Source organism: Plecotus auritus (assembly GCF_963455305.1).
Source record: "Plecotus auritus genome assembly, chromosome: 9".
Taxonomy (NCBI): Eukaryota; Metazoa; Chordata; class Mammalia; order Chiroptera; family Vespertilionidae; genus Plecotus; species Plecotus auritus.
In genome coordinates this window covers 9,652,430-9,678,811 of record NC_137783.1, presented here as the reverse complement: position 1 = coordinate 9,678,811, position 26,382 = coordinate 9,652,430, and the positions used below count along the sequence as shown (strand labels likewise).

At 39.7% G+C, this 26,382-nt stretch overlaps 1 protein-coding gene across 1 annotated transcript; it reads left to right on the top strand.

Annotated features, from left to right (window-relative positions):
- Positions 1-1,208: 1,208 nt before the first annotated feature.
- Positions 1,209-26,382, top strand: TRUB1 (TruB pseudouridine synthase family member 1). The gene is made up of 8 exons (XM_080687355.1): positions 1,209-1,505; positions 4,536-4,634; positions 7,463-7,518; positions 14,071-14,152; positions 18,817-18,889; positions 19,614-19,753; positions 22,514-22,570; positions 23,324-26,382. The coding sequence occupies exons 1-8, from the start codon at positions 1,235-1,237 to the stop codon at positions 23,581-23,583; spliced, it is 1,038 nt and encodes a 345-aa protein (XP_080543481.1). The 5' UTR covers positions 1,209-1,234; the 3' UTR covers positions 23,584-26,382.

Sequence of the window (26,382 nt, the reverse complement as noted above, 5' to 3'; positions counted from 1 at the left end):
AGATCTGATTGAAATGGGGGATGGTGAAAACAGAGGAAGAAACAAACAGTTTTGAAAATATTATTCTTTCATGTATCTGTGGCACTTCAAATGGAGTCCCCTAAGAGGTAAATCTGAGAAGCTAAGAGGCATCATTAGGATGCTAGATATTAATAATGTGCAAGAGGAGGAAGAGGGGGAGGAGGAAGGGCGGCTGTAAGGAAACTTGGGGACACAATGAAGGAAAACCTTATCTGCCTGACAACACTCACAATATGACTTAATGCATCTGGAGCAGAAGTAAAATGAAGACTTGTTCCTCGCTCTGCCTTGGGCCAGGACCAGAACCATGTCCCTGAGCTGTGTTGGGGAGCGCTTATCTCCCAGAGAGGCCTCAGACGGAAAGTCAAGTTTCATTTTATGAATTTACAATAATGCCGTTTGATACCTAAGCAGCGTGTTACAAAGGGATGCAATCCACAGAAGAGTTAGAATTTAAAAATCTTGGAATTATTAAGAATTACACTTAATGACTTGTAAGGGTTTGGGGTGGCAGGGCGGAGAGTGCCTGAGGGGTGTCAAAATAGCCCACGTGACTTAGCACTGGCTGGGCCTAGACGTCTCTTTCGGGGACCGGAAGACTCTGTATCCATTTATTCATTTCCAAATAATTCCTTAAGTGCCCGCTGTGTGGGAGGCACTGACGAACCATACAGCAGGGCACAGGTGAGCAGGTTCGTTCCTCTAACAGAGCTCACATTCAGGTGTATTTTAATTTTAAAACCGTGAATCCAAGAGCACGATAAACTCAATGAAGCAGGGAACCAAGGGAGCCACGGTTCTTCAAAGCCGCAGCAAAAGTGAGAATTTTAAGTTTTCTATTCTTGGATGCTGGGTCTCAGTTCTGCTAAGGGCGGCGAGCAGGTGGGATGTGAAGAGATTTCCCGCCGAAAACATACACAGACTTGGTGTTTGGGTTCGACAGCTTAGTTCTTGCAATTCTAAATGACACCTACAGCACCGCACTAATATTCTCTAAGAAGCAAACGAGATTATAGGAGAAAAACCACTTACTCCACCACAGCCCTCAGAAGGTACAGCCGCCTCTCAGCCAGCGCAGGGAGTCCATGGACTACAATTCCCAGAAGCCCTTGCGACCTACCCGCTCGGCAGCACAGCTTTGGAGTCGGGCGCACTCCTTGTTGCGTCATCAGGGTGCGACTGCAGATACAAAATAGACCGGGGCTACAAAAGCATGACCTCTGCTGAGGCGGCGGCGGCGGTGGCGTTGTCATCGTCGTCGTCTTTGGAAACAGATTCAGCCTCAGTTCCTGAAACTGCAGGAACCGCTGCAGCCGCGGAGGTCGCGGCCGCGGCCGCGGCCAGGATGGGACCCGGAGCCAGGGTCTCCAAGGCCGCTTTGGCTACGAAGCTGCTGTCCCTGAGCGGCGTGTTCGCCGTGCACAAGCCCAAAGGGCCCACTTCAGCCGAGCTGCTGAATCGGCTGAAGGAGAAGCTGCTGGCAGGTACTGCAGCCCGGGTGGGGGCCAGGAGGAGAGCGGGAGCCACAGACAGCACCCTGGCTTCTTGCGCGTTCAAGGCTCAAGAGATAAAAGAAAAGGAGAGGGAGAATGGCCGCTGCGTTAGATCTGGACAGACACCTGGGGCATCTCGGGCTTGCCCTCGAACTCCTGTAGCCTAGTTGGCAGTTGTCTCTCTCAAGGGAACAAAACACAACAAAGCCCACGCGTACACAAATGCACCCCGGCACTTGGCCATGCAGACCAATTTGCTGTAATCTGACCCTGGAGGAGCCTTCGGTTTAGCTCACGTCGGGGAATGCCACCCAAAGAACTACTGACTCTGTGCTTCCCAAGTTGCATTGAAGATAATGTTGGAAATGCAGACACGTATTGCTTTTATCAACCAAGGTTTAATGCAGAGGTTTTCACATAGCGGGCATAAGAAGTACTTAGAGTCCCTTATACAAGTACAGATTCCTAATCATTGCCCTCCCAGAGCTTGTAATTCTAAAGACGGGGGTATTTTTAGGAAACTATTTTTAAACTATTGCTCCAGGTAATTCTGGGGGCCACATTTTGGAAACACTATAACTTGATCACTTCTCTAGGAACATTCTTTTTGTTCGTTTGCTTTGTCATATACACTGGTAGGACATTGGAAAAGCCTGAAGGTTCTCTCAGTTCATCTGCCTAGTAGATCATTTCAGGCAGTGGCATCAAGGAACCTTAGCTATTTATTGGACACCTACAGTAAACCCGATCTGTGTTAGCCTGTAGGGATGTGAAGATGAAAGGTAACTGTCTCATCCCTTAACTGAGCTGGTAGCCTAATTTCTGCAGCCTTTGATGGTAAAACGATTTAGCTAGATATGTAAGGCCCTCCAGACTTTGGTCCTGGCCTGTCTTTTCATTCAACGGGTGCAGGAACTAACTGTCTCACATCGTTTAGTATCCCCTAGCAAACTTTACACTTCTGTTTAAATGCAAAAACAAATTATCCTGCTAAGAATTTGTTCGTTGAAACATACACATACAGATTTAAATGTTTATTGGCAATAGGTACCCTCTTGCAGAGGTTTAATTCCAGTTTTATACCTACTCCTTCTTTTGTTAAACTGTCCTTATACTTTTGTTACCTGTAGGGCTGGGTGACAAAGGAGATGTTGAGAGAAGGAATTGCATCAAGGGCAAGCTTTGTGGCGTTGTTTCCTTTCAGCAGAATTGCTGCATTCATTTGGCCCGACTTGTTAGCTAAACTGAAGGCTTTTTTTTGACCCTCAAGGTAATGAATGCCATTCTTTTTCTGTGTCAGATTTCTGATAGGATCAAAGCCATATCCTGGCTTTCTGGTTAATCTGCCTCCGCGCACTGAAGTTTCTTCTTGAAACTTGGTTAAAACTGATGTGTCAGGGCATTGCTGGACGTGGCTGTGGCTTCTGCTGGAAGCTGCTCACTCAGATGTAGACATTCTCATTGCTTCTCTCCATTTCTGTATTGCTTGTGATTGGCCTCTTCTGTATTTATATTAGCTACACCAAGCCTTCCCAAAAGCATTTCTGACTGGCTGTTGTAATTACCTGGGACGGTTCTTAAAGAGGCAGATTCCAGGGCACCATAATCTAATGCCAGCCGGTTGACAACCCCAGTCAGTGGTCATGACTTCTATGTATTAACATTCCTTGCCTCTCCTTACATTGATTCATGTCACACTAACATCCCTGCTCTTCTTTGTCTGTCTGAATCTTTCAAGGCCTGAACATCAGAATTTTATGGCTAGAAAAGACCTTACTAAATAGTCATCCATGAATGGTACCAGTGGGGTGAACCAAACTCCAGTAGAGTAGAGTGGTATGTCTTCAAACTTGAAAGGGGTAAATTTGGACACAGGAGGAAGACAGTAAATTTATAGGCCTTTCTACTCCAAGGAATGTCAGCTGAAAAGAGAAAGAGTTCCCCAAAAGGTTTCTATAAACTCAGGGATGAGAGATCCGTAACAGGTTGGAAGCCTAGGTCAGGCCTTACAGGTTTATGTTAAAGCAGACAGCCGTGCCCTTCCAAGCGTGGTGGTGTCGTACTCAGAGAGTGGCACGAAGACTGTTCCAGAAGCCATGGTTCTGTCTCCATAGGGTGTAGGGTGCTGGGTATGTGGGAGGCTGAGCAACACCGCACATTTCATTTGGCTTCTCCACTATTGCTTTGCTTTGGCCTTCTTCCTTTTTTTTTTTTTTTTTTGGCCTCTCTTCATTTTCTTTTGCTGTGTCTTCTATCTTCTTGGTGTCAGTGGTGATAAGGAAGGCTTGGCCGGCTTGGGTGGTGTGGATCAATACAGCTGTTCCTGCTCCTCTCCTTTCTTAATTGCAGTCCAGGATGCAGTATTCTTTCAGTACATTTTTATACGCCATGATAATAACAACCACCACCTACAGGTAGTGTTTTGCCATTTCCAAAGCACTTTCAGATAACATTATTTCAACTTATCTTTGCAGTAGAATAGGAGATAGACCAGGTGGGCATCTTCTTTTTTGTTGCTCTTTTTCTTTTGGAATCTTCTTTTTAAAAAAATATTTTTATTGAGTTTTTAGAGAGAGAGGAAGGAAGAGGGGGAGGGAGAGAGAGAGAGAGAGAAAAACATGGATGGGCTGCCTCCTGTATGCCTCCTACCTGGGATTGAACCCCGGGGAACTGGCTATCTTTTGATACATGGCACAATGCCCAACCAACTGAACTACACCTGCCAGGACTACCCACTTTTAAAAAATATAATTTTTTCCTGATGAGAAAATGAATCTAGTTTCTAGATCACTGATTTGGAAATACCATAATTTTTGTAATGTAGGGAGTATCTATCCATTTTTAAATCTGTTTTTTTTGCTAGTAATGTTGTCATAATCTAAATATGTTAAGTTTATATAACACTTTTTATTTGTTTTAAATACTCCACCTACCCTCACCCTCCCATATTTGTGAAGATGCTACTTCATTTGCTTTGGCCTTGGTAATTACCTTTTTCACCCCATTTACTTACTCCCATAGAAGCTGGAATGCCTTCTCCAGAATGGACCAAGAGGAAAAAGCAGACTTTGAAAATTGGGCATGGAGGCACCCTAGACAGTGCAGCCCGGGGAGTTCTGGGTAAGACATGTGAATGGAAGTTTACGATAACTGTCACTCAATAAGAAATAAATGTGCGTTGAGAACAGATAAGATAAAGATAAGACACAGCCCGGCCATTTTCGGTCCGCTTTGGCATATTCCACATCGACTGGCCTTCCCAGATTCAGCTGACGTGCTGTCTCCCACATGTGAAGCCTGCCCACTTGCTTTTCCGAGCTGCCGATGTAAAACTTCACTCTGGTCTTTGTTTCTGTTAACTCACTGGGCTGAAAACGGGTCTTTTTATTTCTGGGCCTACACAACAGATACAACAGAAACGGGAATATGATTTTTTTTTTTTTTGATCGATTGAACGGGGGAAAGTTGAGTACAGTTTTTGTCCAGCAAACTGTCCCTTGAATGAAAGCTTCGTGGTTGGCTGGGTTCAACTCCAGGTAATTTTTCTACGTACCACCTCTGGATTAATCTTCCTAAAATTCTGCTTTCCCTGACCACCGGACTTCTACGGGCCTTGGTTTACTTGGGTACAAAATGGGAGGGTTAAGCTGGGTGACTCTAAGATGCCTTCTTGTTTCGGATTTTATTATTTGGATGACTGACCTAGCAGAGAAATGAGTTCGGCATTCCAGCCAGGCCAAAGCAGCCCGCTCCCAAGACCCCCTGCACTCTGATTGATAAACCCACTGTGCCCGTCCGTGCATCTTCAGAATAGGCCCCTCTCTTCTCTGTGTTCAAATCCTGTACATCCCTGTTTGAAATGCTTGAATGGAGTGTTCTCTGGCCCTGTCAGCCATTTACAGTGCAACTTCCTTTACCTCCTACAGCAGTTGTTCTCTCTGTTCATTTTGACATTTAATCAGAGTCTGTAATATTGTTATTCAGTGTTATTCACTCCTTGATTCAGGCACCTTTTTGGGGGCAGCACTTGTGATTTCCCTTGCCTGGATTTTATTTTCCCAATAAGATTATAAGCTTTTTCAAAGTCCGAAAATGTGCTATTCCATTTGAAGTCTTCTTCTTGGGACCGGGCGCATAGTAGCTGCTTAAGAAATACTGTGTGGAGATTCTTGAACGGGACAAATTGCACTGAGTCTTTGTTATTATTATTATACGAAGTTTTTGCCTCAGCAGTACCAGCTACCATCTGAAGAGTAGTATGCTCCATAGAGCATATTGGAGGCAGACAGTTGTTATCTTAGTCCTGGAACTAGTATTACTCTTATCCTGGATGCTTAAAGGGGGTTGAGATAGACTTTATGGAAGAGTTGGGGTTTGAGCTGGGTTCCCAAGGGTGGACTTGGAATACTTTGCTTAGGAGTTGGTACTGTAGGCGTTGGGAGCCTATTGAGGATTGTTGGGGAGGCTTTGTAGTGTGCAATACAGGTTTTCAGAAATGGTAGGAATGGGTAGAGCAATGGGTAGGATGTGGGAGTCCGGCTTGCAGTGGTTTAGGCAGATTGAGGCTGGTGGCAGGCAGTGGGAGGAAAGCCTGGATGAGGAAGGTGGGAAGGAGGTTGGAAAGGAACAGCTCTGCTCTTAGCCAGTCTGATCTGAATTTTAACTAGTGAGATGCTGGGCAAAGTTCTTAGTCTATAGTTCAACTTTCTTATCCATAAAATAGGGATAATTGCATTACCTTTTAGGTTTATCATAAGGATTAAATGAGCGAATGAATGGAAACATTTAAAGTGGAATTTGGTAAATGGTAAACTCCATGAGTGGTATGGTATAAATAGTCATGATAACTCAGCTTGCCAATAATTTCTCCTTTTTACTCCTTGTTATTCTGAATTGTGGTGGTAATATTGTGTTCTTTTACAAAATTGTATCCATTGATGAGAAATATTTCAATTTTTATAAACATTTGCTCACTGTTTAGTGAAGAAATTATTATATCCGGTTATGGTCGACTAGTGAAATGTGTTACCATGTGGTTAAGTGATGTTTGCCAGTGAAGAGACAGGTGGGCCATTGTTGTACGTTATGTACGGTCTGTGTGAGCATACATTCTCCAGGCTCTCGTTCGCCACGTGTTCTTTGCGCTGGGTAGGTTTGTTAATGATTCTGTTTTCTTGATTGTATAAAGCTGGGCAGTAATCGTCTTTAAGTGGTTCATTAGCTATGATGATAGCTTTTGCTTTGTTTAATAATGAGCTCTGTCAAAAGACTGTCGCACCATGGCTGATTGTACCATGTATTTTTCACTGATGTCCGTATGAAATTCCAGTGAATCCTTTAAGATTTTTCTAAGACTTGTTATTATGTAAATGACCTGGTTGAGGTTTCTACCATATTTTACACTTTGAGAAAGAAAAAAATCTCTCCCCCTCTCCCTTTTTCTCTACCTCTCTCCCTCTCCCCCTCTCCCTCCCTCCCTCCCTCTCTCTCTCTCTCTCTTTCTCTCCCCCCCTTCTCCCTCTCCCTCCCTCTCTCCCTCTCTCCCTCTCCTTCTATCTCTCTCCCTCTCTCCCTCTCTCTCTTTCCCTCTCTCCTTTTCTCTCCCTCTCTCCCTTTCCCTCTCTCTCCCTCTCTCCCTTTCCCTCCCTCTCTTTCTCTCTTCCTCTCTCCCTCTCCCTCTCCCTCTCCCTCTCCCTCTCCCTCTCCCTCTCCCTCTCCCTCTCCCTCTCCCTCTCCCTCTCTACCTCTCCCATTCCCTCTTCAGAATTTCTTAGCTGCATGACAAGTTCAATGGGTTGGAGTATTGGAAGTCCTCAACTTATGCTAAATATATGCTCTTCCCGACTTTACATTATGTATGCCAGGAAATTATGACCAGAATATGAAGATATTTTAAAAACCTACTTTTCATAATTGAGTGTCCTAATATTTCTTTCTTTGATTTGTAGTGATTGGAATTGGAAGGGGAACAAAAATGTTGACTAGTATGTTATCAGGGTCCAAGGTAAGAATACTGAAATAGTTCTGTTTTTCTTTTTACCTTGAATATTTTCCTCAATGACCATGTGTTGGATTTTATCGAGTAAAACATAAACTATACAAATTGCATGAGTGTGTGTCGATCCTGAGTATTCCTCACAGTGTCTACAATCATACCTAGAACTAAAAATATCAAGACTATAAATTGGAAATCCAAGATTGAAAAACAGATTTGATTGGTAAAAGCAAAAACTCTGCTGTACCCATATTTTTAAAAAATCACATCTATTTTTTATGTAATTATATTTCTTAGATGCAAGGGAACTTCTCATAAATTCTATTGGCAGATTTAATAACCTTGGAATTTTTATAGAAACAATACCATCTTATAAAAGGTGCACTTTTCAACAAACACATGCTTTGTTCCGTAGTTGCAAATGTTTGCTGAAGAAAAGAATTGGGCTTCTTTAGGATGCCGAGTTACATCATTCACCTGTTAGAGTGGCCTTGACTTTTCTGAGGCTCTTGAAAGGAGGGAGAAGAAGGACTGCAGTACTGAGGGAGGCCTGAAACCTATGGACTGCTTCAGGCCTTCGGTGAGGAACCCTCAGGAGGAATAGCGGGGTGAGGGAGAGCGAGACGAGATGTCAAAGTGGTTAACCTTTCTGGGCCTCTCAGGTTTTCCTCAGGAAAAATGATTTGATCCTCTCTAGGGTCTCTTCCAGGTCTAAGAGATAATAACCTCTGTACTGGATGAGTTACTAGGTTATAAAAGTTGGGGCTAGGGACCAGGGAAAATGCCTATGGGAGGACAGTGAATATGCCCTTAGGTAGAGAAGAATTTCAGCAAGTTCCTGGACTAAGCTTTTAGTTTTAAAACCCTTCCTCTGAATGGGATATAAATAGTTGGTAAAGTGATTTTTGTCTAAATAGTTTTGTCTAATTTGTTTTTTTTTTTTAAAAAGGTGGTAAAAGACTGTTTAAAATTGTTTTTCAATTCATTGCGGACCGATTGATGACTTTTGTAAAATGTAATTAAATGTTACAGCATTGTCACATTGCTGAATAAATTTCTAAACGCCTTCTTTTTCTGAAATTAATCTTGTCATGGACATTGGATCTTGGACCACACTTTGAGTGGCAATGATCTAAGTCAGTGGTGGGCATACTCATTAGTCAACAGAGCCAAATATCAACAGTACAACGATTGAAATTTCTTTTGAGAGCCAAATTTTTTAAACTTAAACTTCTTCTAATGCCACTTCTTCAAAATAGACTCGCCCAGGCCATGGTATTTTGTGGAAGAGCCACACTCAAGGGGCCAAAGAGCATGTGGCTCGCGAGCCGCAGTTTGCCAACCACGGATCTAAGTTAGCTTTTCTTAAAATAAAAAGCCCTGGAGAGTGTAATGCCTTTGACATTACATTTCAGTTACCAACTCTCATAAAACCTGTCTCTTTCCGTTGAAATGGATCTTAATGCAAACGGAAGAATTCAGTGTTGCTTGCTCTGCAGTCTTCAGAACGTTGGTGTGGAAAAGGCACAGAATGCAAGCATTGTTTCAGAATGCAGGAGTCCGACTGTTTTACCGTGAATGTGTACACTGTGCTTACATAGTGACACACACAGCTGAGAATCTGTTTCTGATAAATGTGTGTGTGTGTTTTGCCTGTTGCTTAATATTTGTTTAACTCTAAACTATAAGCAATAGTAATTTTGATATAGACTAATGGATGATTTTTGTTTTCTTTTTTGATATGATTTGGTATTTTCCAAAATCTTTACAATAAACAAGTGACTTTTATAATAACAACAAAAAAAAAGATATATTTACATTAAGGAATTTGTTTGGGTTTTCCCCAGATAAAATATTTTTAGTTCATTGGAATATTTATTATCCACCCTCAACCACAAGTATGCAAAACACATTATATGTTATGGAAAGGTTTTACATGTAAATTCCAGGCATATTTCCAGAAATATGATGACTGGAAATGTAAATACATTGTTGGCTCTGGCTTAAGCTTTATTTGTCACAAGCCATTTTGGTATTGAACTAGGAAAGCTGAATGTCATGCAGTGAAATCACTAGCCCTCAGTAATTTAAATGGAAAATCGCAGGTGCTCTCCTCACAGAAACCTAGTTCTTGGGTGCTTCCCATTTCAAAAGGAGGATTATTATCTCATTAGCTGTTTGTATTTTTTATACTTTGAATTTTAGATTGTGTATGTGTTGAACTATTAAGTCATTTGAATTTTATCTTTAACTTTGTTGAAGATTATATTTTTCTCAAAAGCAGTTAAAAACTGTTAATGCATTTTTAAAAATAGATTTTGGAAGGAATCTTAGAGATCCTCATATTCAGGGGCTTTCAAAACTTTTTTGACCAAGACCCAGAGTAAGAAGTTCATTTGACATCATGACCCTCTATACACGTACATGTATAAAAAAATTTATTAAGCAACTTTAACCGGATGTCAGGCTGCTCCCATATCTATGTGGGGATGCACCATAGTAGCTGTAGGCAAAGCCAGCATTTCCTCAGGAGGCAGCTTATATCTCCTCCAACAGCTGAACAAGTGTGATTGTTGGGGTATACACACTTTTCCACCCTGGCTGTGCTCAAGGACAGCAATGTGCCCCAAGTATACAGTAGCATTTTTAGGGTAACCAGTCAGTGTCAACTCTGAATGTGACTTGAATAATGCTCCTGTGAAGCGTAGCCGGCTCTCTAAGATCTAAGCATGGCTAACCACTTAATCAACTTGGTCCAGTTTGTACCTTTTCTTTACCCTCTTGTTAATATTCATGTATTTCATTAGCACTCTACTGAAAGTTTTGAAGGGGTACACTTGTGAACTGTACAAAAGCACTCCTTTTTTAATGAAGGCATTCAAAGCCACATGTTTTTGGTTTGGTAGTGGGTTTTTTTTTAAGAGTTCTTTCTCATTCTAAATAATAACCCTTTGTTTGTGAAACTTTGAATCACAGGCTTTCAAAATCAAACTTCAGAAAAAGCAATGCCTCGTTGAGATGGAAATAATTATGTACACTCTGTAATACAAACATATTCCTTTCTTCTGATGAGTTCAGAAGCCGACTTGCTTTTAAAGTTGTCTGGTGCGGTTCAGGGAGCTGGAGGATGAGTAATAGAGTAATAATAATAGAGACTAGAGTAATATTAGTATCAGCAAGGAACCATGAATCCCAAAGAGCACACGGTTCAGTGGAAACTTTAAAAATTCTACAGGACCTCCATTTGTTTTATTGTGGTGGAATTATGCTGTAATGAATTCATTCACAGAATTCGCACTTGCTAGATATACATCATAGAGCACAAACAGCTCTAAAACCCTGTCTCCGTGTAGAATTTAGGCCAGTGAAAAATACTTTAGACCCCATAGCACAGAAAGGTGGGATTGTGTATATACATTCCCAGAGAGTTTTTCTCCTACCCCATAACTTCTTGGTTTTGTTTCAGCTGAAGGCGTAACTGTCCGGGTGGGTTTTTCTAAGTAGTTTGTAGATTATTGAGCAGAATTGGAAGGTAATTATTGCTCATTGCCAAGACAAGGAAAAGCTAGAAATCAGCTATACCTTGATCAAGAGGTCACAAAGTATGGTCCAGGGATTCTGGAGGCTTTTTTAGGGGTTCTTTAAAAGTCAAAACTATTTTCATAGCTTTGCCTGTTTCACTTGCAATCTGGTAAGGACTCAGTGGAGTTTTTCGGAGGTCACCTGATGATCAGTGCTATCATGGCTCCGATGGCTAAAGGAATGTGTGCATGTGTATTGGTGTTTTAACATTTTTCAGTTTTAATTCCTAATGCAGTAAATATTGATATGAAAAAAAATTAGTCCAGCGTTTCTCAATAACTTTCGAATGTAGACAGGGTTCTGAAACCACGGTGTTTGCCAGCTGCTGGTTTGGGTATTATTTTCCCTAACAAGACCAGTAACATAGCCATATTCAGTATAATTGCAGAATGTGGAATGATTTGAAATTTGGCAGGTGCAATCGGGATGTCCAAAACCATGGGGAAATGTGAAGAATTGCACACATAGGAACTTGTCCAGCATGTAGGTGGGGTTTTTCCATCTCGTAAGAAACACGGTAGAACAACAATGCAAAGTCCAGGGTAATGGAGTTTACAATTTAGGAGGATGAGGGTCAATATATAAAGTGTATTTGGAAAATAATGAACATCTGCAGATAATCATGTGCCCAGCAATATGGCAGGAGAGCTCAGTAAGATAAACCACTGGGAGCATGCATTGCCATCCGTCATCACCGCCACACTGTTCCCTCTGGGGGTCCCCTTATCCATGTCTTACCCCGTCACACTGTGACCTTCGAGAGGCAGGGGCCTCTTTAGTATAGATCTTTATATCTCACAAAAGCACATGGGAGACTATTTTGTATACTTATAGCCCTTAAGAAACACGATTGAAGGAACATATTAGTAAATGAGTGAATATATGATGTGGGTTTGATACAGACCTTCATTCTTTTTTGTAGGAAACTTGTATTGAGCTCCTACTCTTAACTGGGCTGTGGGGTTGGGTGATTGGGAGTTGGAATAGATTAACAGGGCAACTTGGAAGGAGGTTTGAGCCTTAGAGAAGAGGGGGGGGTCGGGGCCAGGGAAGTAGCATGTGCCAAGCCCTAGGACACTCCTAGTCCAGAAACTGACGGGCAGTGAATACTTGGAAAGGCTCCTGGTTAAAACTGGTTACATAAGAGAATAGCACAAATATGAAATACACTTCCTGATTGCATTGTGTTTTTCTTATTCAACTAGACAGATTATTAAGACAAGATCAGAAAGCATTGTGTTGCTTTACTGCTTCTTACGGGAACTCACTGTAACCAGATGAGTCACTAACCGCTGTTATTGTGAATCATTTTACCTTTTCTTTTTTTTAAATATAGCAACAATAATAGTATTGTTTATCTTTTATTTATTTTTTTATTGCTTACCAGGGCCAGGTACTGTTGCTCTAAACTCTGCTCCTTTTCAGGAGGTACTATTGTTATCCCCATTTTAAAATAATGGGAACGAGGCTGTAATGGGAAAGACTGCTTTAGCTCACGTTACGGATTGTGGTGGAGTGAGGATTCGAACCTCTGAGTCTGTGCTCTTACCACTCCACCCTACTGTGCTTCTCCCTGTTTTATGCTTCATCAAGGTTGATGGTTCCAAAATGGAGAAGCAGAAGTGGGGCATTTCAGCTGACGGGACTGAAGGTTTAGTTACAAGAAACTCGTTTTTGTCAATATTAATAAAAAATTTAAAAGTCAGTTCAAATGCATTAGAACATTCCTTCCGTGTTGTATTTGTCAAAATAAATCTGAACTGAATAATAGCAGGCTATTTCATAGAGGGGCACGAGGCTGTTATAAACTGTCTGCTTGCTTATGAGGATTTGAAGTTTAATATTTTTTTCATTTGTGTCTGGTCCCTTTACTAGCATAATAAGCTTGTTAATAAACTTGAGCTTCCTCCTTTAAAAATTGCTCACATAGCCCTGGCCGGTGTCGCTCTGTTGGTTGGAGCATCGGCCTGTACACTGAAAGGTTGCTGGGAGGCAACCGATTGATGTTTCCCTCTCACATTGATGCTTCTCTCTCTCTCTCTCCCTTTCCCTCTTCCTCTCTCTTCTTCTTCCTCTCCTCCCTCCCTCCTGCCTCCCTTTCCCTCTCTCTCAAATCAATAAGCATGTCCTAGGATGAGGATTAAAAAAATTGCTCACATAGCTACAGATTTTGCTTAGTGGGAATTTCCTACCTTGCATTTTTTTCTCTATTCTATGTGATGCTCCAATTAACATTTTAATTTGACCAAATGAGAAAAGTATAAAGACTATGTAGTCCAGTGAGTGTGCCCTGAAATGAGTAGTAAAACAGTCCTCAGTTAACGAAGAATGATCTAATTCTTTCCTTGTGAATAATGACCATTTCTTAGAAGTGACTTTTTTTCCTTTAAGGGAGCTACGTAATTAGCTTTTCTTTAAATGCATAATCAAGTTACAAAGATTAGTCTTAGTATTTCATATAAGAAGTAGTAAATTGATTTATTTTAAAATTAACTGTAATTGTATGTGTGGTAAAATTGTTGACTTGTGATGGCCATGTACGGGTGTATTATACCATTCTTATAAGCATATATGAAAATTTTCCTTCCCAACCAAAACTAGTTTTAGAAATCTGTGTGCAATAGGCCATTTAGCGGCTAGGGAGAGGTCAATGGGGGGAAAAGGGAGACATATGTAATACTTTAAACAATAAAGAATTTAAATTTTAAAAAAAATAGGCCATTTATAAGCCACAGTTATTGATAAAATCAGGTTTTTCTTTGTCATGTTGGCTGGTGTGGGAAGTTTGCTAATGTTCTCCAACTTACACATGTACTTCCCACATCTCAAAAACTAACAAAACACTTGCAGTCTATTATTTTTGCTTTTATTTTGTATCAAGCTGGTCGTATTAGTAAAATTCTGTATGACTTTCAGGACATGCATGCCAGTTTTCTTTACCATTATGGCCTGTGTTTCTCCCTGTTTCTCTTCCTCCAGAGGTATATTGCCATTGGAGAGCTGGGGAAAGCTACCGACACGCTGGATTCTACAGGGAAAGTAACAGAAGAAAAACCTTACGGTATGGCATTCATCTAAAGTACTCTTTTTTTTTAACATCTAGAAATTTTTTGTGTGAATTCTGAATTCTCTAACTTGATACTGCTAGTGATTTTAGCTTCCAGTACATTTTTTAAAAAATGATTTGAAATGGTTGTTTATTTGGTATGAGTTTGTTAATAAAGATTTATTATAATTGCCTCTTTTTCTATAGTCAGTTTTTATAATGGTCAGAATTCTTCCAAATAATTTCCTTTCTGAAAAACACTTGTTGCCAGGATTTAGGACATTTTTCCTAGTAAGTGAGAAACAAAGAGAGGCTCTCCTGTTAGATGCTACCTGTGTCTTGCAATTGTTTGTTTTATTTGTTTGTCTATTTTACAGTTAACTTCCTAGCTGTTGAGATAAATGCACCATGTTTAGTGCTAAACTAGTCATATCTCTGCTTTTGGAGTACATAAAAAGATACGACAAAGGGGAAGCTATTTCTCTGGAAATAAAGCATAACTCACTGAGCCCAGCTTAATTTTTCTACTATTCCTTTTTTTTACTACTTTAAGAAAGGAGAGATAAATGAAATGGTTTCCTAGCAACTGTCCCAGTTCTCATGCTATTTATAATGCAGTAGTTTTGTACAGTCAGTTCACCTACATTATTATGTCACCAATTGTGAGTTATATGTAGGCTTTCTGGGGTGTGTTTAATGCTATCACTCCTTAATTTACCTAAAGGCAATCCAGCACCTGGCTTCTCTGTACTTTTGTGTTGAGTGTCCTTGCTATATATTTCTTATTACCCCCGTACTGAGACCAACCTCTTACTCATTCATTTTATCCAAATTTTCGAATTTACTAGTATAAAGTTGTTTATATTTTTCATGATTTTTTAATTTAGAAATAATACCAAACTTAAAGAAAAGTTGCAAAAATAGAGCCATATTTTTGTAGTTTTCAGCATACAGATCTTTTACTTCTTAATAGCATTATTTTGATGCTGTTAAAATTGGATTTTTAAAATTTTAAATTTCTGACAGTTCATTGCTAGAATATGGAAATGGAGTTGATTTTTGTATAATGGTCTCTTATCTTCAACCTGCTAACCTCGCTTATTAATTCTGGTCGCTTCTGTGTAGATTTCTTATTAGGGTGGATGTAAAGTAGACCGTTTTTCAGGTCTAGATTAGCCTTACTCCTGAGACAGGCTTTTCTAGGGTCTCGATTGAGTTCCTTGGGTATTCATCAGAGTTTCTTCATTCCGGATGGTTGGAATTCAAACGTCTTTCAGCCTTGTGGGAGCTTTGGTACCAGTTCTTGGGTTAATTTTGTGGCAGCTCATGCTGTATATACGTGCAGCTTGGAATTTAGCCAAGTCTCAGCTGGAGCCCTATAGACATCTGTGTAGTTCTCTCCAACCCCAGCTGCCGCTGCTTCCCAGGGTCTGATTTCTGGTTGCGAGATCACGGTGCTTGGTTTGGGATTTGCCTCCCCGCACCACAGTTCAGGAAGGTCCTCCAAGCTGGAGCAAGTGACGGTGGGCCTGGCCTTGCTTCCTTCCCTTCTCTCAGGGATGGCGGTGCTTGCTGCCTGTAGTCTGATGTTGCAAAGCAGCTGTTTCTTATATTTTCTTCCCGTTTAACAGCTGCTTATGGTGCAGCGCTCTATCGTGGTCAAGTATTGTTTTGAACTCTACCATGTCATTTTTTACTTCATAGTTCAATTAAGCACCATCATCTTGTAAGTTCACAGAAAGAGGCACTACATTTTAAGCAAATAATAACATGTAACGTGATCTTGTATACATTAATTTTATGCGAATGAGCTTTAAAAATTAACTTCAAATGAATACTGTCACATTGATGATTTATTAATTTGCTAGACAAAGAATAATTACCCACAGCCTGCGGCACTTATATCAAACCCATCTCTTCTGCCAAATGGACTTCTCTGGGCTACTTATTGGATATACTTGCTCTGGAGATTTTATTCTCCATTCCTTCTTAAAGCCTATGGTAGAGTCTTTATTTTTATATCATAGGGACAGTTATTATTATTTGGATTCCAGCTGCTGCTTCCCAAGGTCTGATTTCTATTACCGAACAGAAACAGTGCTTTGTTTTAGATATAGCCAGCATACTTACTACATACACATTTAGTAGTGAATATAATTTTTATTTATAATATTTATTATATTCACTTTTATACTAAAATATTATATTCACTTTTATTGCAAAATAACTTTGCATAGGCTTTCTGTCTGGTGATTCAAACATTAGATGAATGATTGGCCTAGTCCAGTGGTCGGCAAACTGCGGCTCACGAGCCACGGTTTGCCGCTCTGTTGACTAATGAGTTTGCCGACCACTGGCCTAGTCACTTTTAATTCCCTTTAGACCTTGAAATCTATTATTTCACAGCAACTTAAATGCAGCAAGACTATCTTGAGTGCCATTGCAGTTTTGTACATTATGTGGGAGGAAAAGCTGTCTTTGCCTTTAAGGAGCTTAGAATTTCATTGTCGAGTTAATACCTGTGTGTGTGTGTGTGTGTGTGTGTGTGTGTACATAACAGTTTAAAATCGTGTATGATTAATTGCAGAATAAACAACACAACCCATAAATGCCTGGGATGTTAAGTCAGAATGACACGGGGCAGAAGTAGAATGAGAAAGAGCACATCTTGTCATCTGGTGTGGGGGAATGCCAGTGAAAGAGCCGTCCGAACAGGACAAAGGAGGACACATGAGCAGGAATGTCAGTAAAGAGACCAGCCTAGCAGTCAAAGCTGTTTGGTCTTATTTTTTAAAACGTGTTGCTAAGTTATGAACTATTGCAATTTTATCAGCAATGGCATTTCTTTTTGCCATTGCCAGCATGGTGTCTGGAGTTGGAAGTTTTGTAAAACTAAGGTGCCACCAGTAATTACGTTTTAATGTTGCAGTAGAGTGAAATTTTAATGGAAAAATCCTCATTCGTGTCATGAGCTACGTCTGTTTGAAAAACAGGATGAACAGAATAGCCTTCTGAGGTCTGCCTTTTTGGAGTAGCTAGGTGTTGGAGAAATTCTTTTCAGTTCTGTAGCTCGTCTCTGTTTGAGTCTATAGTAGATTCTGGTCCTTTGTTCCTTTTGAGCTTGGAAGGATCAAGGTCACAGTGAGGTTAAAACTGTCTTACTTTGTTGGTATTGAATCTTGCTCTCCTTTCATTTTTATTCTGCTGTTAGAACAGTAATTCAAAGTGGATTAATTATTTTTTGTTAATATTGTTTAAATAAAATAAAAAAATAACAAGTTTATACCAGAAAAAAAATTTAGATTTCCTACAAAGTGAAAACAAAGCACTAATTTCTTTCCATTATCTGTGACCTAAGTTTTAGAATACGTCTATAATTTAGTGTGTTATTGAGTATGAAATCTGTAAGAATGAAAATCCCAAATACTGAATTTCAGTGTGTGATAATTTTCGGTTGTAGAAATGTACATTAATAGTGCATCATTTTGTTTGAAAGTATCAAACAAGCTGAAAATATGACTGTGATATATTTATTTTTTAAATTTAGAGTTATTTATTTATTTTTAAATTTATCTCGTTTGGTGAAAGTATTACAGGTGTCCTGTCCCCCTCTCCCCGCATTGACCCTCTCCATCCTGACCCCCTCCTCCCCAGGCCTTCACCACACTATTGTCTGTGTCCATGGGTTATGCATATATGCCTATAAGTTCTTTGGTAGACTGAAAGCTTTATTTATGTCTTCACTCAGATGTTCTAAAATTGTTGTTTAAAAAATGCTTAGTAATCATGCTAAAAGTCTTTGGTATGTATATTTTCTTTTTGCCCTGGCTTATTTTTGAGGCAAAAGTTAGACTCCTGATTGAGAGTGTTCACTCAGAGGGAAGGTAGCGGAGGGTGGGGATAAGGGGGAGAGATCAACCAAAGGACTTGTATGCATGCATATAAGCCTAACCAGTGGACACAGACACCAGGGGAGGGGGGTATGAGTGGGGGGTGGGGGCCAATGGGAGGATAAGGACACATGTAATACCTTAATCAATAAAGAAAAATAAAAAAAGAACAGAAATTGCAAGAGCAATGAAGGGAGGAAAGGAGACTGATAAATCCAGCTTTGCTGGGGGACAAAATTCAATGTGAGTGTATAAAATGTGTGTCACGCCATAGAACTGTTTTGAAATCTATTCAGCACAATTTTAAATGTTTCATACTTCATATCTTCAATTCTGCATTAAGTTACTTATAATATTTGATGCCTGGAGAAACGTAGAAGATAACTTAAGGGTTTTTTCCTACTTTCTGACCACCTCGTTTTTGGTCACTGCAGGACCATTTCTGTAGCTAATGCAACATTTCCTAAGTTCCTCTAAAGGCCATAGTAAGAACCAACTAAATACATTTACATGATTGAATCATTTTTATTGGAGAAAACAAATGGAAGCAAAGAAAATTTGGTTTTAATATTAGACAATATAAGACTTTCTTCCCCTTTTACCTCATGAATGTGTGATTTATTCATTTTAACAAGGTAGAATTTGCTGATAAAACACACGATAGTATATGCTTTTGTCAGAAGAAACTGTAATGAATTTTCAGAGCTTTTGGTGCTGTGCAAATAGCACACGTACTTCTGTGGTTGTCTTAGTGTCACTTCTTTTGTTCTTGTTGTTCACTTTTGGCAGATCAAATAACACAAGAAGATATTGAAGGCATTTTACAGAAATTTACTGGGAATATAATGCAGGTACCGCCCCTGTAAGTTCAGTTATTAAATCTGAGTAAATGTTTAGCTTTATTTTTCAATGGTTGACATCACTTTAATTAAAAAAAAAATTGCTTTTTTAAAATGTATGGTGGGACAGGTTTTAAACTTGGCATAGCAAATGATAATTTAGCCTTCAAGGTAAAGACTTAAACATTTCAGCAGGCGATGAATAAACATTGTTTTGGATCATGGTTGTTGAAATAAATTAAACATTCGTATTCACAAGAACTGTTTTCTTCTCTGTGATTGTTCCAAGGATTTTGTAGTCTAATAAAATTGTATCTCACAGGGCTAAGATCTGTAAAGTAGATTACTTGCTTATTTGTTTTTCAGGAACATTTTGATAACTTCTATGTGAAAATGAGTATTATTGGAATGGAAATTGTTTCAAGGGAATATGGCTGAGATCCTTGTGACCAGAGGCCTTGTGCCCTTACCCAGAATGAGGTCTAGTGAGGACGTGACCAGACCACCTCCAGGAAGAGGGTGAAAGAATAGAATTGACAAGATTGCTCATTGGGTGCCAGACTAAGTCCTGTTTGTCTCAAAGATATTTAGGAGCTTTATTCCTGACACCCTTGTGGAGTAGATTGGAAGAAATAACCAGTTCATTTTTCTTAGAAGGACTTTCAGTTTAAAGGGCCGCTAGCCATCCTCTCCATGCTGTAACCTGGAATTAAATTCTGTCATTTTTTCTTAATTCTTCTTTGTAAGCTATTCTGCATTAAAGAAAGACGGACAGAGACTTTCCACTTTGGTGAAGCGAGGGGAAGTAGTAGAAGCAAAACCTGCCAGGCCCGTTACTGTGTACAGTCTCTCCCTTCAGAACTTCCAGCCACCGTTTTTCACATTAGGTAAGACAGAGAATTCAAAGTCATTTGTATGTACGTGTACCTTTATTTTGTCTTCGGCTACTTTTGTGTGATATAATGGATCCCCAGGATATTGGGGAGTTTTAAAATTCAAATTTTAAATTTGAAGGTTAGGGTTTGCTAATACCCTTTGATAACACATTTAATGAGGAAACCTACAGCTGGAGGTCCAGAAATACCTTTCTAAATAGACTTTTTTATATATTGTATTATATTATCCTATCTAATAAAAGAAAAATATGCAAATTGATCGTCACTCCAAGACACAAGATGGCTGCCCCCATGTGGACACAAGATGGCCACCACAAGATGGCCAGCAGGGGAGGGCAGTTGGGGGCGATCAAGCCTGCAGGGGAGGGCAGTTTGGGGAACCAGGCCTGCAGGGGAGAGCAGTTAGGGGTGATGAGGCTGGCAGGGGAGGGCAGTTAGGGGTGACCAGGCCTGCAGGGGAGGGCAGTTTGGGGGGGTGCAGGCCTGCAGGGGAGGGCAGTTTGGGGAGGAGACCAGACCAGCAGGGGAGAGCAGTTAGGGGCAATGAGGCTGGCAGGGGAGGGCAGTTAGGGGTGACCAGGCCTGCAGGGGAGGCCAGTTGGGGGGACCAGGCTGGCAGGGGAGAGCAGTTAGGGGTGATGAGGCTAGCAGGGGAGGGCAGTTAGGGGTGACCAGGCTGGCAGGGGAGGGCAGTTAGGGGTTACCAGGCCAGCAGGGGAGGGCAGTTAGGGGCAATCGGGCTGGCAGGGGAGCAGTTAGGCATCAATCAGGCTGGCAGGGGAGTGGTTAGGGGGTGATCAGGCTGGCAGGCAGAAGCGGTTAGGGGCAATCAGGAAGGCAGGCAGGCGAGCAGTTGGGAGCCAGCAGTCCTGGATTGTGAGAGGGATGTCCGACTGCCCGTTTTGGCCCGATCCTACCGGTAGGATCGGGCCAAAACAGGCAGTCGGACATCAAGGGGTCCCAGATTGGAGAGGTTGCAGGCTGGGCTGAGGGACACCCCCCCCCCCCATGCACGAATTTCGTGCACCAGGCCTCTAGTCTGTCTATAAAGTTATAAGTAACATACCTTAGATCTCTATGGAGAAGAGAAGGTGAGTATATATTTTCAAAATTTAATGTTTTGAAGTTGATTTTTTGGATACTTGTTCCCCCATTTTGGCTAGTATCTGATAGATTACCGTCAGTATAAAACCCATGCTAATTTGTCCTCTTAAAACAAAGCATTTTTAGTTTTAGGACAAGACATCTAGCAGTGTTGTAATTTTTTTCACCTTCTTTGTTACCTGCAAGTAACTGTTAAAAATCATGGAAATAATGCATGAGGCAGAAATGCATTATTGGACACAGGGTACATTGTAATTCAGGATATCAATTTGAATTTATCTAATAAATTTAAAAACCAAAAAGTTTGTTTTGCTTGTTTGGAAATTTTATGATCTCCTAGTTGCAGAAAGTAGTCGCTAAAGCCCTGAACATACAAGGGCTGTAGTTTTGGATTCTTAGGCTTCCTCGAATTGAGCCTACTCTTAATTTCATGGCACATACCAAATAGGATTCCTTTAATTTCCCAAAACCGTTTTTCCTGAACTATGTTGCTTTAACGTGTTATCCAGCAGAGTGTGGTTTTTGTACAATTGAAAAAAAGAAGTCACTCCTTTTCTTTAGTTTACCTGATTTTAAAATGTTTGGCAAATAATGAGAAAAACACACTCATAGATGTTTTGTTCCATTCCATGAAAACGCAGCAGCTGGGTTGGCACAGGAGGTACTATCTGTGACAGTAAGAAAAACTCAGATTTTCCGATGGCATTGACGCTGTAAATGCTTCAGTTTGTCCACTGGAGGTTGTGATAGGCCAAAAGCGTTGTCTTTGCACCAAAGCCAAAAATAGTGCATGAATGTTGACCCATTTACATTTGATCTAGTGCTCATTTTTTATCTCAGCTCTGGCCCCCAACCTTCAGCTAATGGGAAAAAGTAAAGAATTAAACTCCCCAGGTAATAAGTTATGGTTAATTCCCTTAAATGGCTTTATTTGTATGATATGACTAGAAGCAGCTGGAATATAGCATGTTTTAAGGGTGAGTAAAGATAATCCAGAGCCCTGCTCTTAACCAATAAACTTGTGTTATGCCGGGTTCAGAAGATGTTTAAATATGCATTTAGTTTTAGAACATTGTGTAATTTCAGTTATTTTATGATTTCTTTAGGAATATTTCCAAGAAAACACTTAAGAATGCTGAGCTCTCCGTGTAGTATATTACCCCAAACGTAGTCCCAAAAAAGGATTTTTGTTTGTTGTAATTGTTGAGAGTACAAATCTGAAACTATTTTTTAAATCTACAGCTGATGATAGCAAAGCTGAGATGTCTAACCATTTCAAACCTATTAAATGAACAAGACATGGAAATCTGAAAATATTTTTTTAAATCTTCAGCTCATGTTTGCAAAGATGAGATTTCTACTTAAAACCTATTAAATGAACAAGGCTGAAGTATTAAGGTGGTATGACTTGCCAGTTAATTTAAAATGTGTTCATGAGTTTCTGCTGTTTGCTTTCTCCACACTCTGACTTTTCAATCTCACAAACACATACGCTGCTGGATGAATAATTTATGTTTTAGCACATAAATATTTTATCACCCGATTGTTTGCATAGTGCATTTTCACATTTGTTTAGAGGCATCTTTTCTATGTAAAGTGGGTTTCATAGGAGGTTAGCAATTTACCATGTCACTGTTAACATTCCAGATGTTGAGTGTGGAGGAGGTTTTTATATCAGAAGCTTGGTCAGTGACATTGGCAAAGGTAAGCATAAATGTATTATGAATTATCATCTAGAGAGTAGTATTCCTTTTTTGATGAGAAGAGGGAATTTCCTATTTGTCATATCTCTGAGTACAGGCCTTATGAACTGCGCTCTTGCCTCCTCCAGCTTCAGCAGCATTCGAGGTTTATGGCACATGATTATCAGCATCGGCAGCTGCAGCGAGACATTTGTAATGAGAGGAAAGAGAGAGAGGGACAGAAAATGACGATGGGAATAATGAATGGAAGGACCAACATTTTTTTCAAGTACAAAATATTTGAACCCAAAGTAGGGGGAAGGAAAAAAAGATGTATCCGTCCAGAAGTTATTTTCATTGGTACAAGTCAAGTGTTTTAAAAACTCGAAGCCACGGTCTTACAAAGAGCCAGGAAGTTGCAGTTCTGGCTCCAGTGTTTGCTGGCAGTTGTGACACTGGACAGGTCATATTACTTCTTCTGCCAAGTCAGAGTAATAGTTACCTCACGGGGTTGCCTCAGGGGTCAAATGAGAAAAGCGTGTGTAAGTTCCTTGTGGACTTTAAAGCCGTTTATAAGGTGAGTTATTAAATAGTATTTTGCTATTCAATCGTTTCTTAATCCCAGGGTTCTTGGTTCTCATGTTGGATTATTGCAGTTTGACATTTGGAGTGATTTTGAGAGGGGTGAATCGAGTTCTTCTCTCATTTGAAAGTATAGCCTGCGGTAGGTGAGTGATTTATGCCGTGCGTTTCCTTCCACCTTCTGTTGCTGTAGAGCTCTCTTCCTGTGCCAATGTGCTGGAACTGACCCGGACCAAACAGGGGCCTTTCACGCTGGAAGAACACGCCCTTCCCGAAGACAGATGGACCATTGATGACATTGCACAGTCTCTGGAGCATTGCTCATCTCTTCTCCCAGCAGAGCTGGCGCTTAAAAAACCAAAGCCCGAGGAGTCTGGGGAACGCGGTTTGAGCTGTGAATATATAACTCTGAATGAGACGAAGGGCGGAGACGGAGAAATTAAGACATGTTAAAATTGGCGTGGGTCATCATTTCTTGGTTGACATTTGAATCCCCTGTACACAATGACAAGCTATGGGCAAAGTACAATTCTTCCCCCTCTCTTTTTTTCTTTTTGGCACAAAAGAGAAGTGTCCATCATTGACAGTTTCGAGAAGGTACAGTTTTATCTGCTATCCAGGATAAGTAGCCTTGCAGTTGTTCAGTTCTTTGCCATACGGTGGAATGTTCTTCTGGAATATTATTATGTGGTTAGATTGGATTCAGGAACATCAGCTTTCTGATTTTGATCTTGCTTCGAAGTCTTCTCCTGTGAAAAAGCTGAACGCATTTTCCAATCAGAGAAAAATGACACATGAGCTACATGTTTCTTTGTCGTCACAAAAGTTAGTGTCAGTTAATGTGACTTGGACTTTATTTTGGCTCTGGTGGCTCTGTTGTATTGAAATTCTTTCACTATTGTTTGAAAAGGCTGTTATTTAACTCTATTTTTATGTTTTGGAGAGTTTGTTATTATTAAGAACATTTCTTTGATAAGGATGCATTTATTTGGTAATAGCCATGTTTGTTTAGGTCGTGGACATTAATAAACTTTCATTTTTTAATTTTTTTTAATATATATTTTATTGATTTTCTACAGAGAGGAAGGGAGAGGGATAGAGAGTTAGAAACATCGATGAGAGAGAAACATGGATCAGCTGCCTCCTGCACACCCCCCACTGGGGATGTGCCCGCAACCAAGGTACATGCCCCTGATCAGAATCGAACCTGGGACCTTTCAGTCCGCAGACCAATGCTCTATCCACTGAGCCAAACCGGGTTGGGCATTAATAAACTTTTAAAATAAATGTTTATAATTATACCAAATTATTGCTGCTACCACTTAAGGGATGTCAATACAGGACTAAATGTTTAAATTCGCCTCTACCATTAGTACACAGGATAGCCCAGTGGCTTATATTTTGGGAGCTGTGAGATCTTTTTCTGATATTTTTAACAGTTGACCACCCTGTACTATGTTACTAAATAACAGTTTTTAAAAAGTAAGCTAAAGAACGTATCTTCAATTAAAAATGTTTTTATTCTTTAGTATTTATTTACACCTTTTGAAGGGCATTGTTTTTTAATTTGCTTTCAGATGGTATTTATAGCCTTTGAGATAGTCCCCATGCATTTCCAGCTAATCTCTTTTGCTCTAAATATTTAAAAAGTTATTCTCAAACATTTTCATTCAAATAGCCTATTGATGCCTGGCCAGTGTTGGTCAGTGGTTAAGCATCAATCTATGAACCAGAAGGTCATGGTTCAATTCCCCGCCAGGACATGAGCCCAGGGCATGCAGGAGGCAGCCAATCGATGATTCTCTGTCATCATTGATGTTTTTATCTCTCTCTCCCTTCCTCTCTGAAATCACTGAAAATATATATTTTTTAAAAAAGACTAGTAGCCTACTGAAAATTTTCTCTCCCTTGTTAACAATTTTGAAAGTGTAGTCACATTACAAAATAGCAGATTTCCTATGTAATGAGAGTTTCATATTTTTGTTATGGAAAAACAATATATTATGCAGCCAGTCCGTAGAAATTAGAAATGTTTAAGTCCTGCTTCATTTATTCAACAAATATAGTTTCAAAAGGAGGAATCATTAAAAATTTTCACAACATAAGAGTGACTTGATTTTTATGGATTGCATTTCTTTTAAGGTGGTTGCCTACTTGCAACCTCTAACTTGAAAATTTTCACTATGAAAACAAACATGATTTTCTTTATGACTCACCTATTAGAAACTCAATGTCAAAATGTATATGCTTCAGGAGAGCATTTTCATCACATTAGCCACATATTTTAAATGAAAATATTAAAAGTAATTCTTAGTATGACACAGAACATTATAAGGAGTTTGATATCTCGAGGTATTAACCTAAAATGCCAAACACACACAGTTGTCAATTCACAGTTTACAGTTTTATTTATTCCTATCTAGTGCCCTGCAGATTGTCAGCCGAAAGTGGCAACGGCTACTCATCTGTTGGAATGGTACAGGTTAGTTAGGGTATGTGTTCACGCACTGCAGTGAAGGTCCCAATAGAGGAATAAGGTCCCTATAGAGGAACATTTAGAGGGGCATTTCTGTTCTACATCTCAACTTAAAAATTGACACGTATGGTTTACTAATGGAGAAGAGTAGAGATTATTTGAATAGACAAGTGACTTTAAAATGGTAATGATCTTTTTTTTATATTGAAAACATTGAAGGAAATTGTGCCAAATGGGAAAATTCCCCATAATGCTCATCTCCCGGTGCAGTGACTTCAGAACTTCAATTTTGTATTAATATTTTCCCTTTTGTTTGCATAACTACAATCTTAAAATACCTATCGCTTTTTAATTGGCTGGTTTTTTTTTCTCGCTTCATTTTATCAGATATGTAATTAGTTTTGATCATTATTATTTTAAACAAGACTTCATATTCAGTTTATTTAAACTGTTTTCTAGTACTGAACACTTAAGTTATTTTCAATTTTATTAGGATAAATTCCTGGGAGTGGGATTATTAAGTGGAATAATATGAACAATTTTACAATTCTTAATATTTGCCTTATTGCTTTCCCAAAGAGATACAACATTTTAGTGTCGCCATTTCAATATTATCAGTTCACTATAAGTTTACAGCTTTTGGGGTGGGGATTTTATATGTTGTTGCTGCTAATTTAGTAAGTATAAGAGAGAGTTTAAAATTGCTCTAATTTGCTTTTATGTGACTTTTTGTGTACCTTGTTCATTTTTATAAATAAATGTCTTATAGTTTCTTT

Excerpts from the sequence above, each read along its gene's own strand:
- TRUB1 (XM_080687355.1), top strand. The coding sequence starts at position 1,235 with ATGACCTCTGCTGAGGCGGCGGCGGCGGTGGCGTTGTCATCGTCGTCG. Across the intron at positions 7,519-14,070 it reads GTATGTTATCAGGGTCCAAG|AGGTATATTGCCATTGGAGA; the intron begins GTAAGAATACTG and ends CTCTTCCTCCAG. Across the intron at positions 14,153-18,816 it reads AACAGAAGAAAAACCTTACG|ATCAAATAACACAAGAAGAT; the intron begins GTATGGCATTCA and ends CACTTTTGGCAG.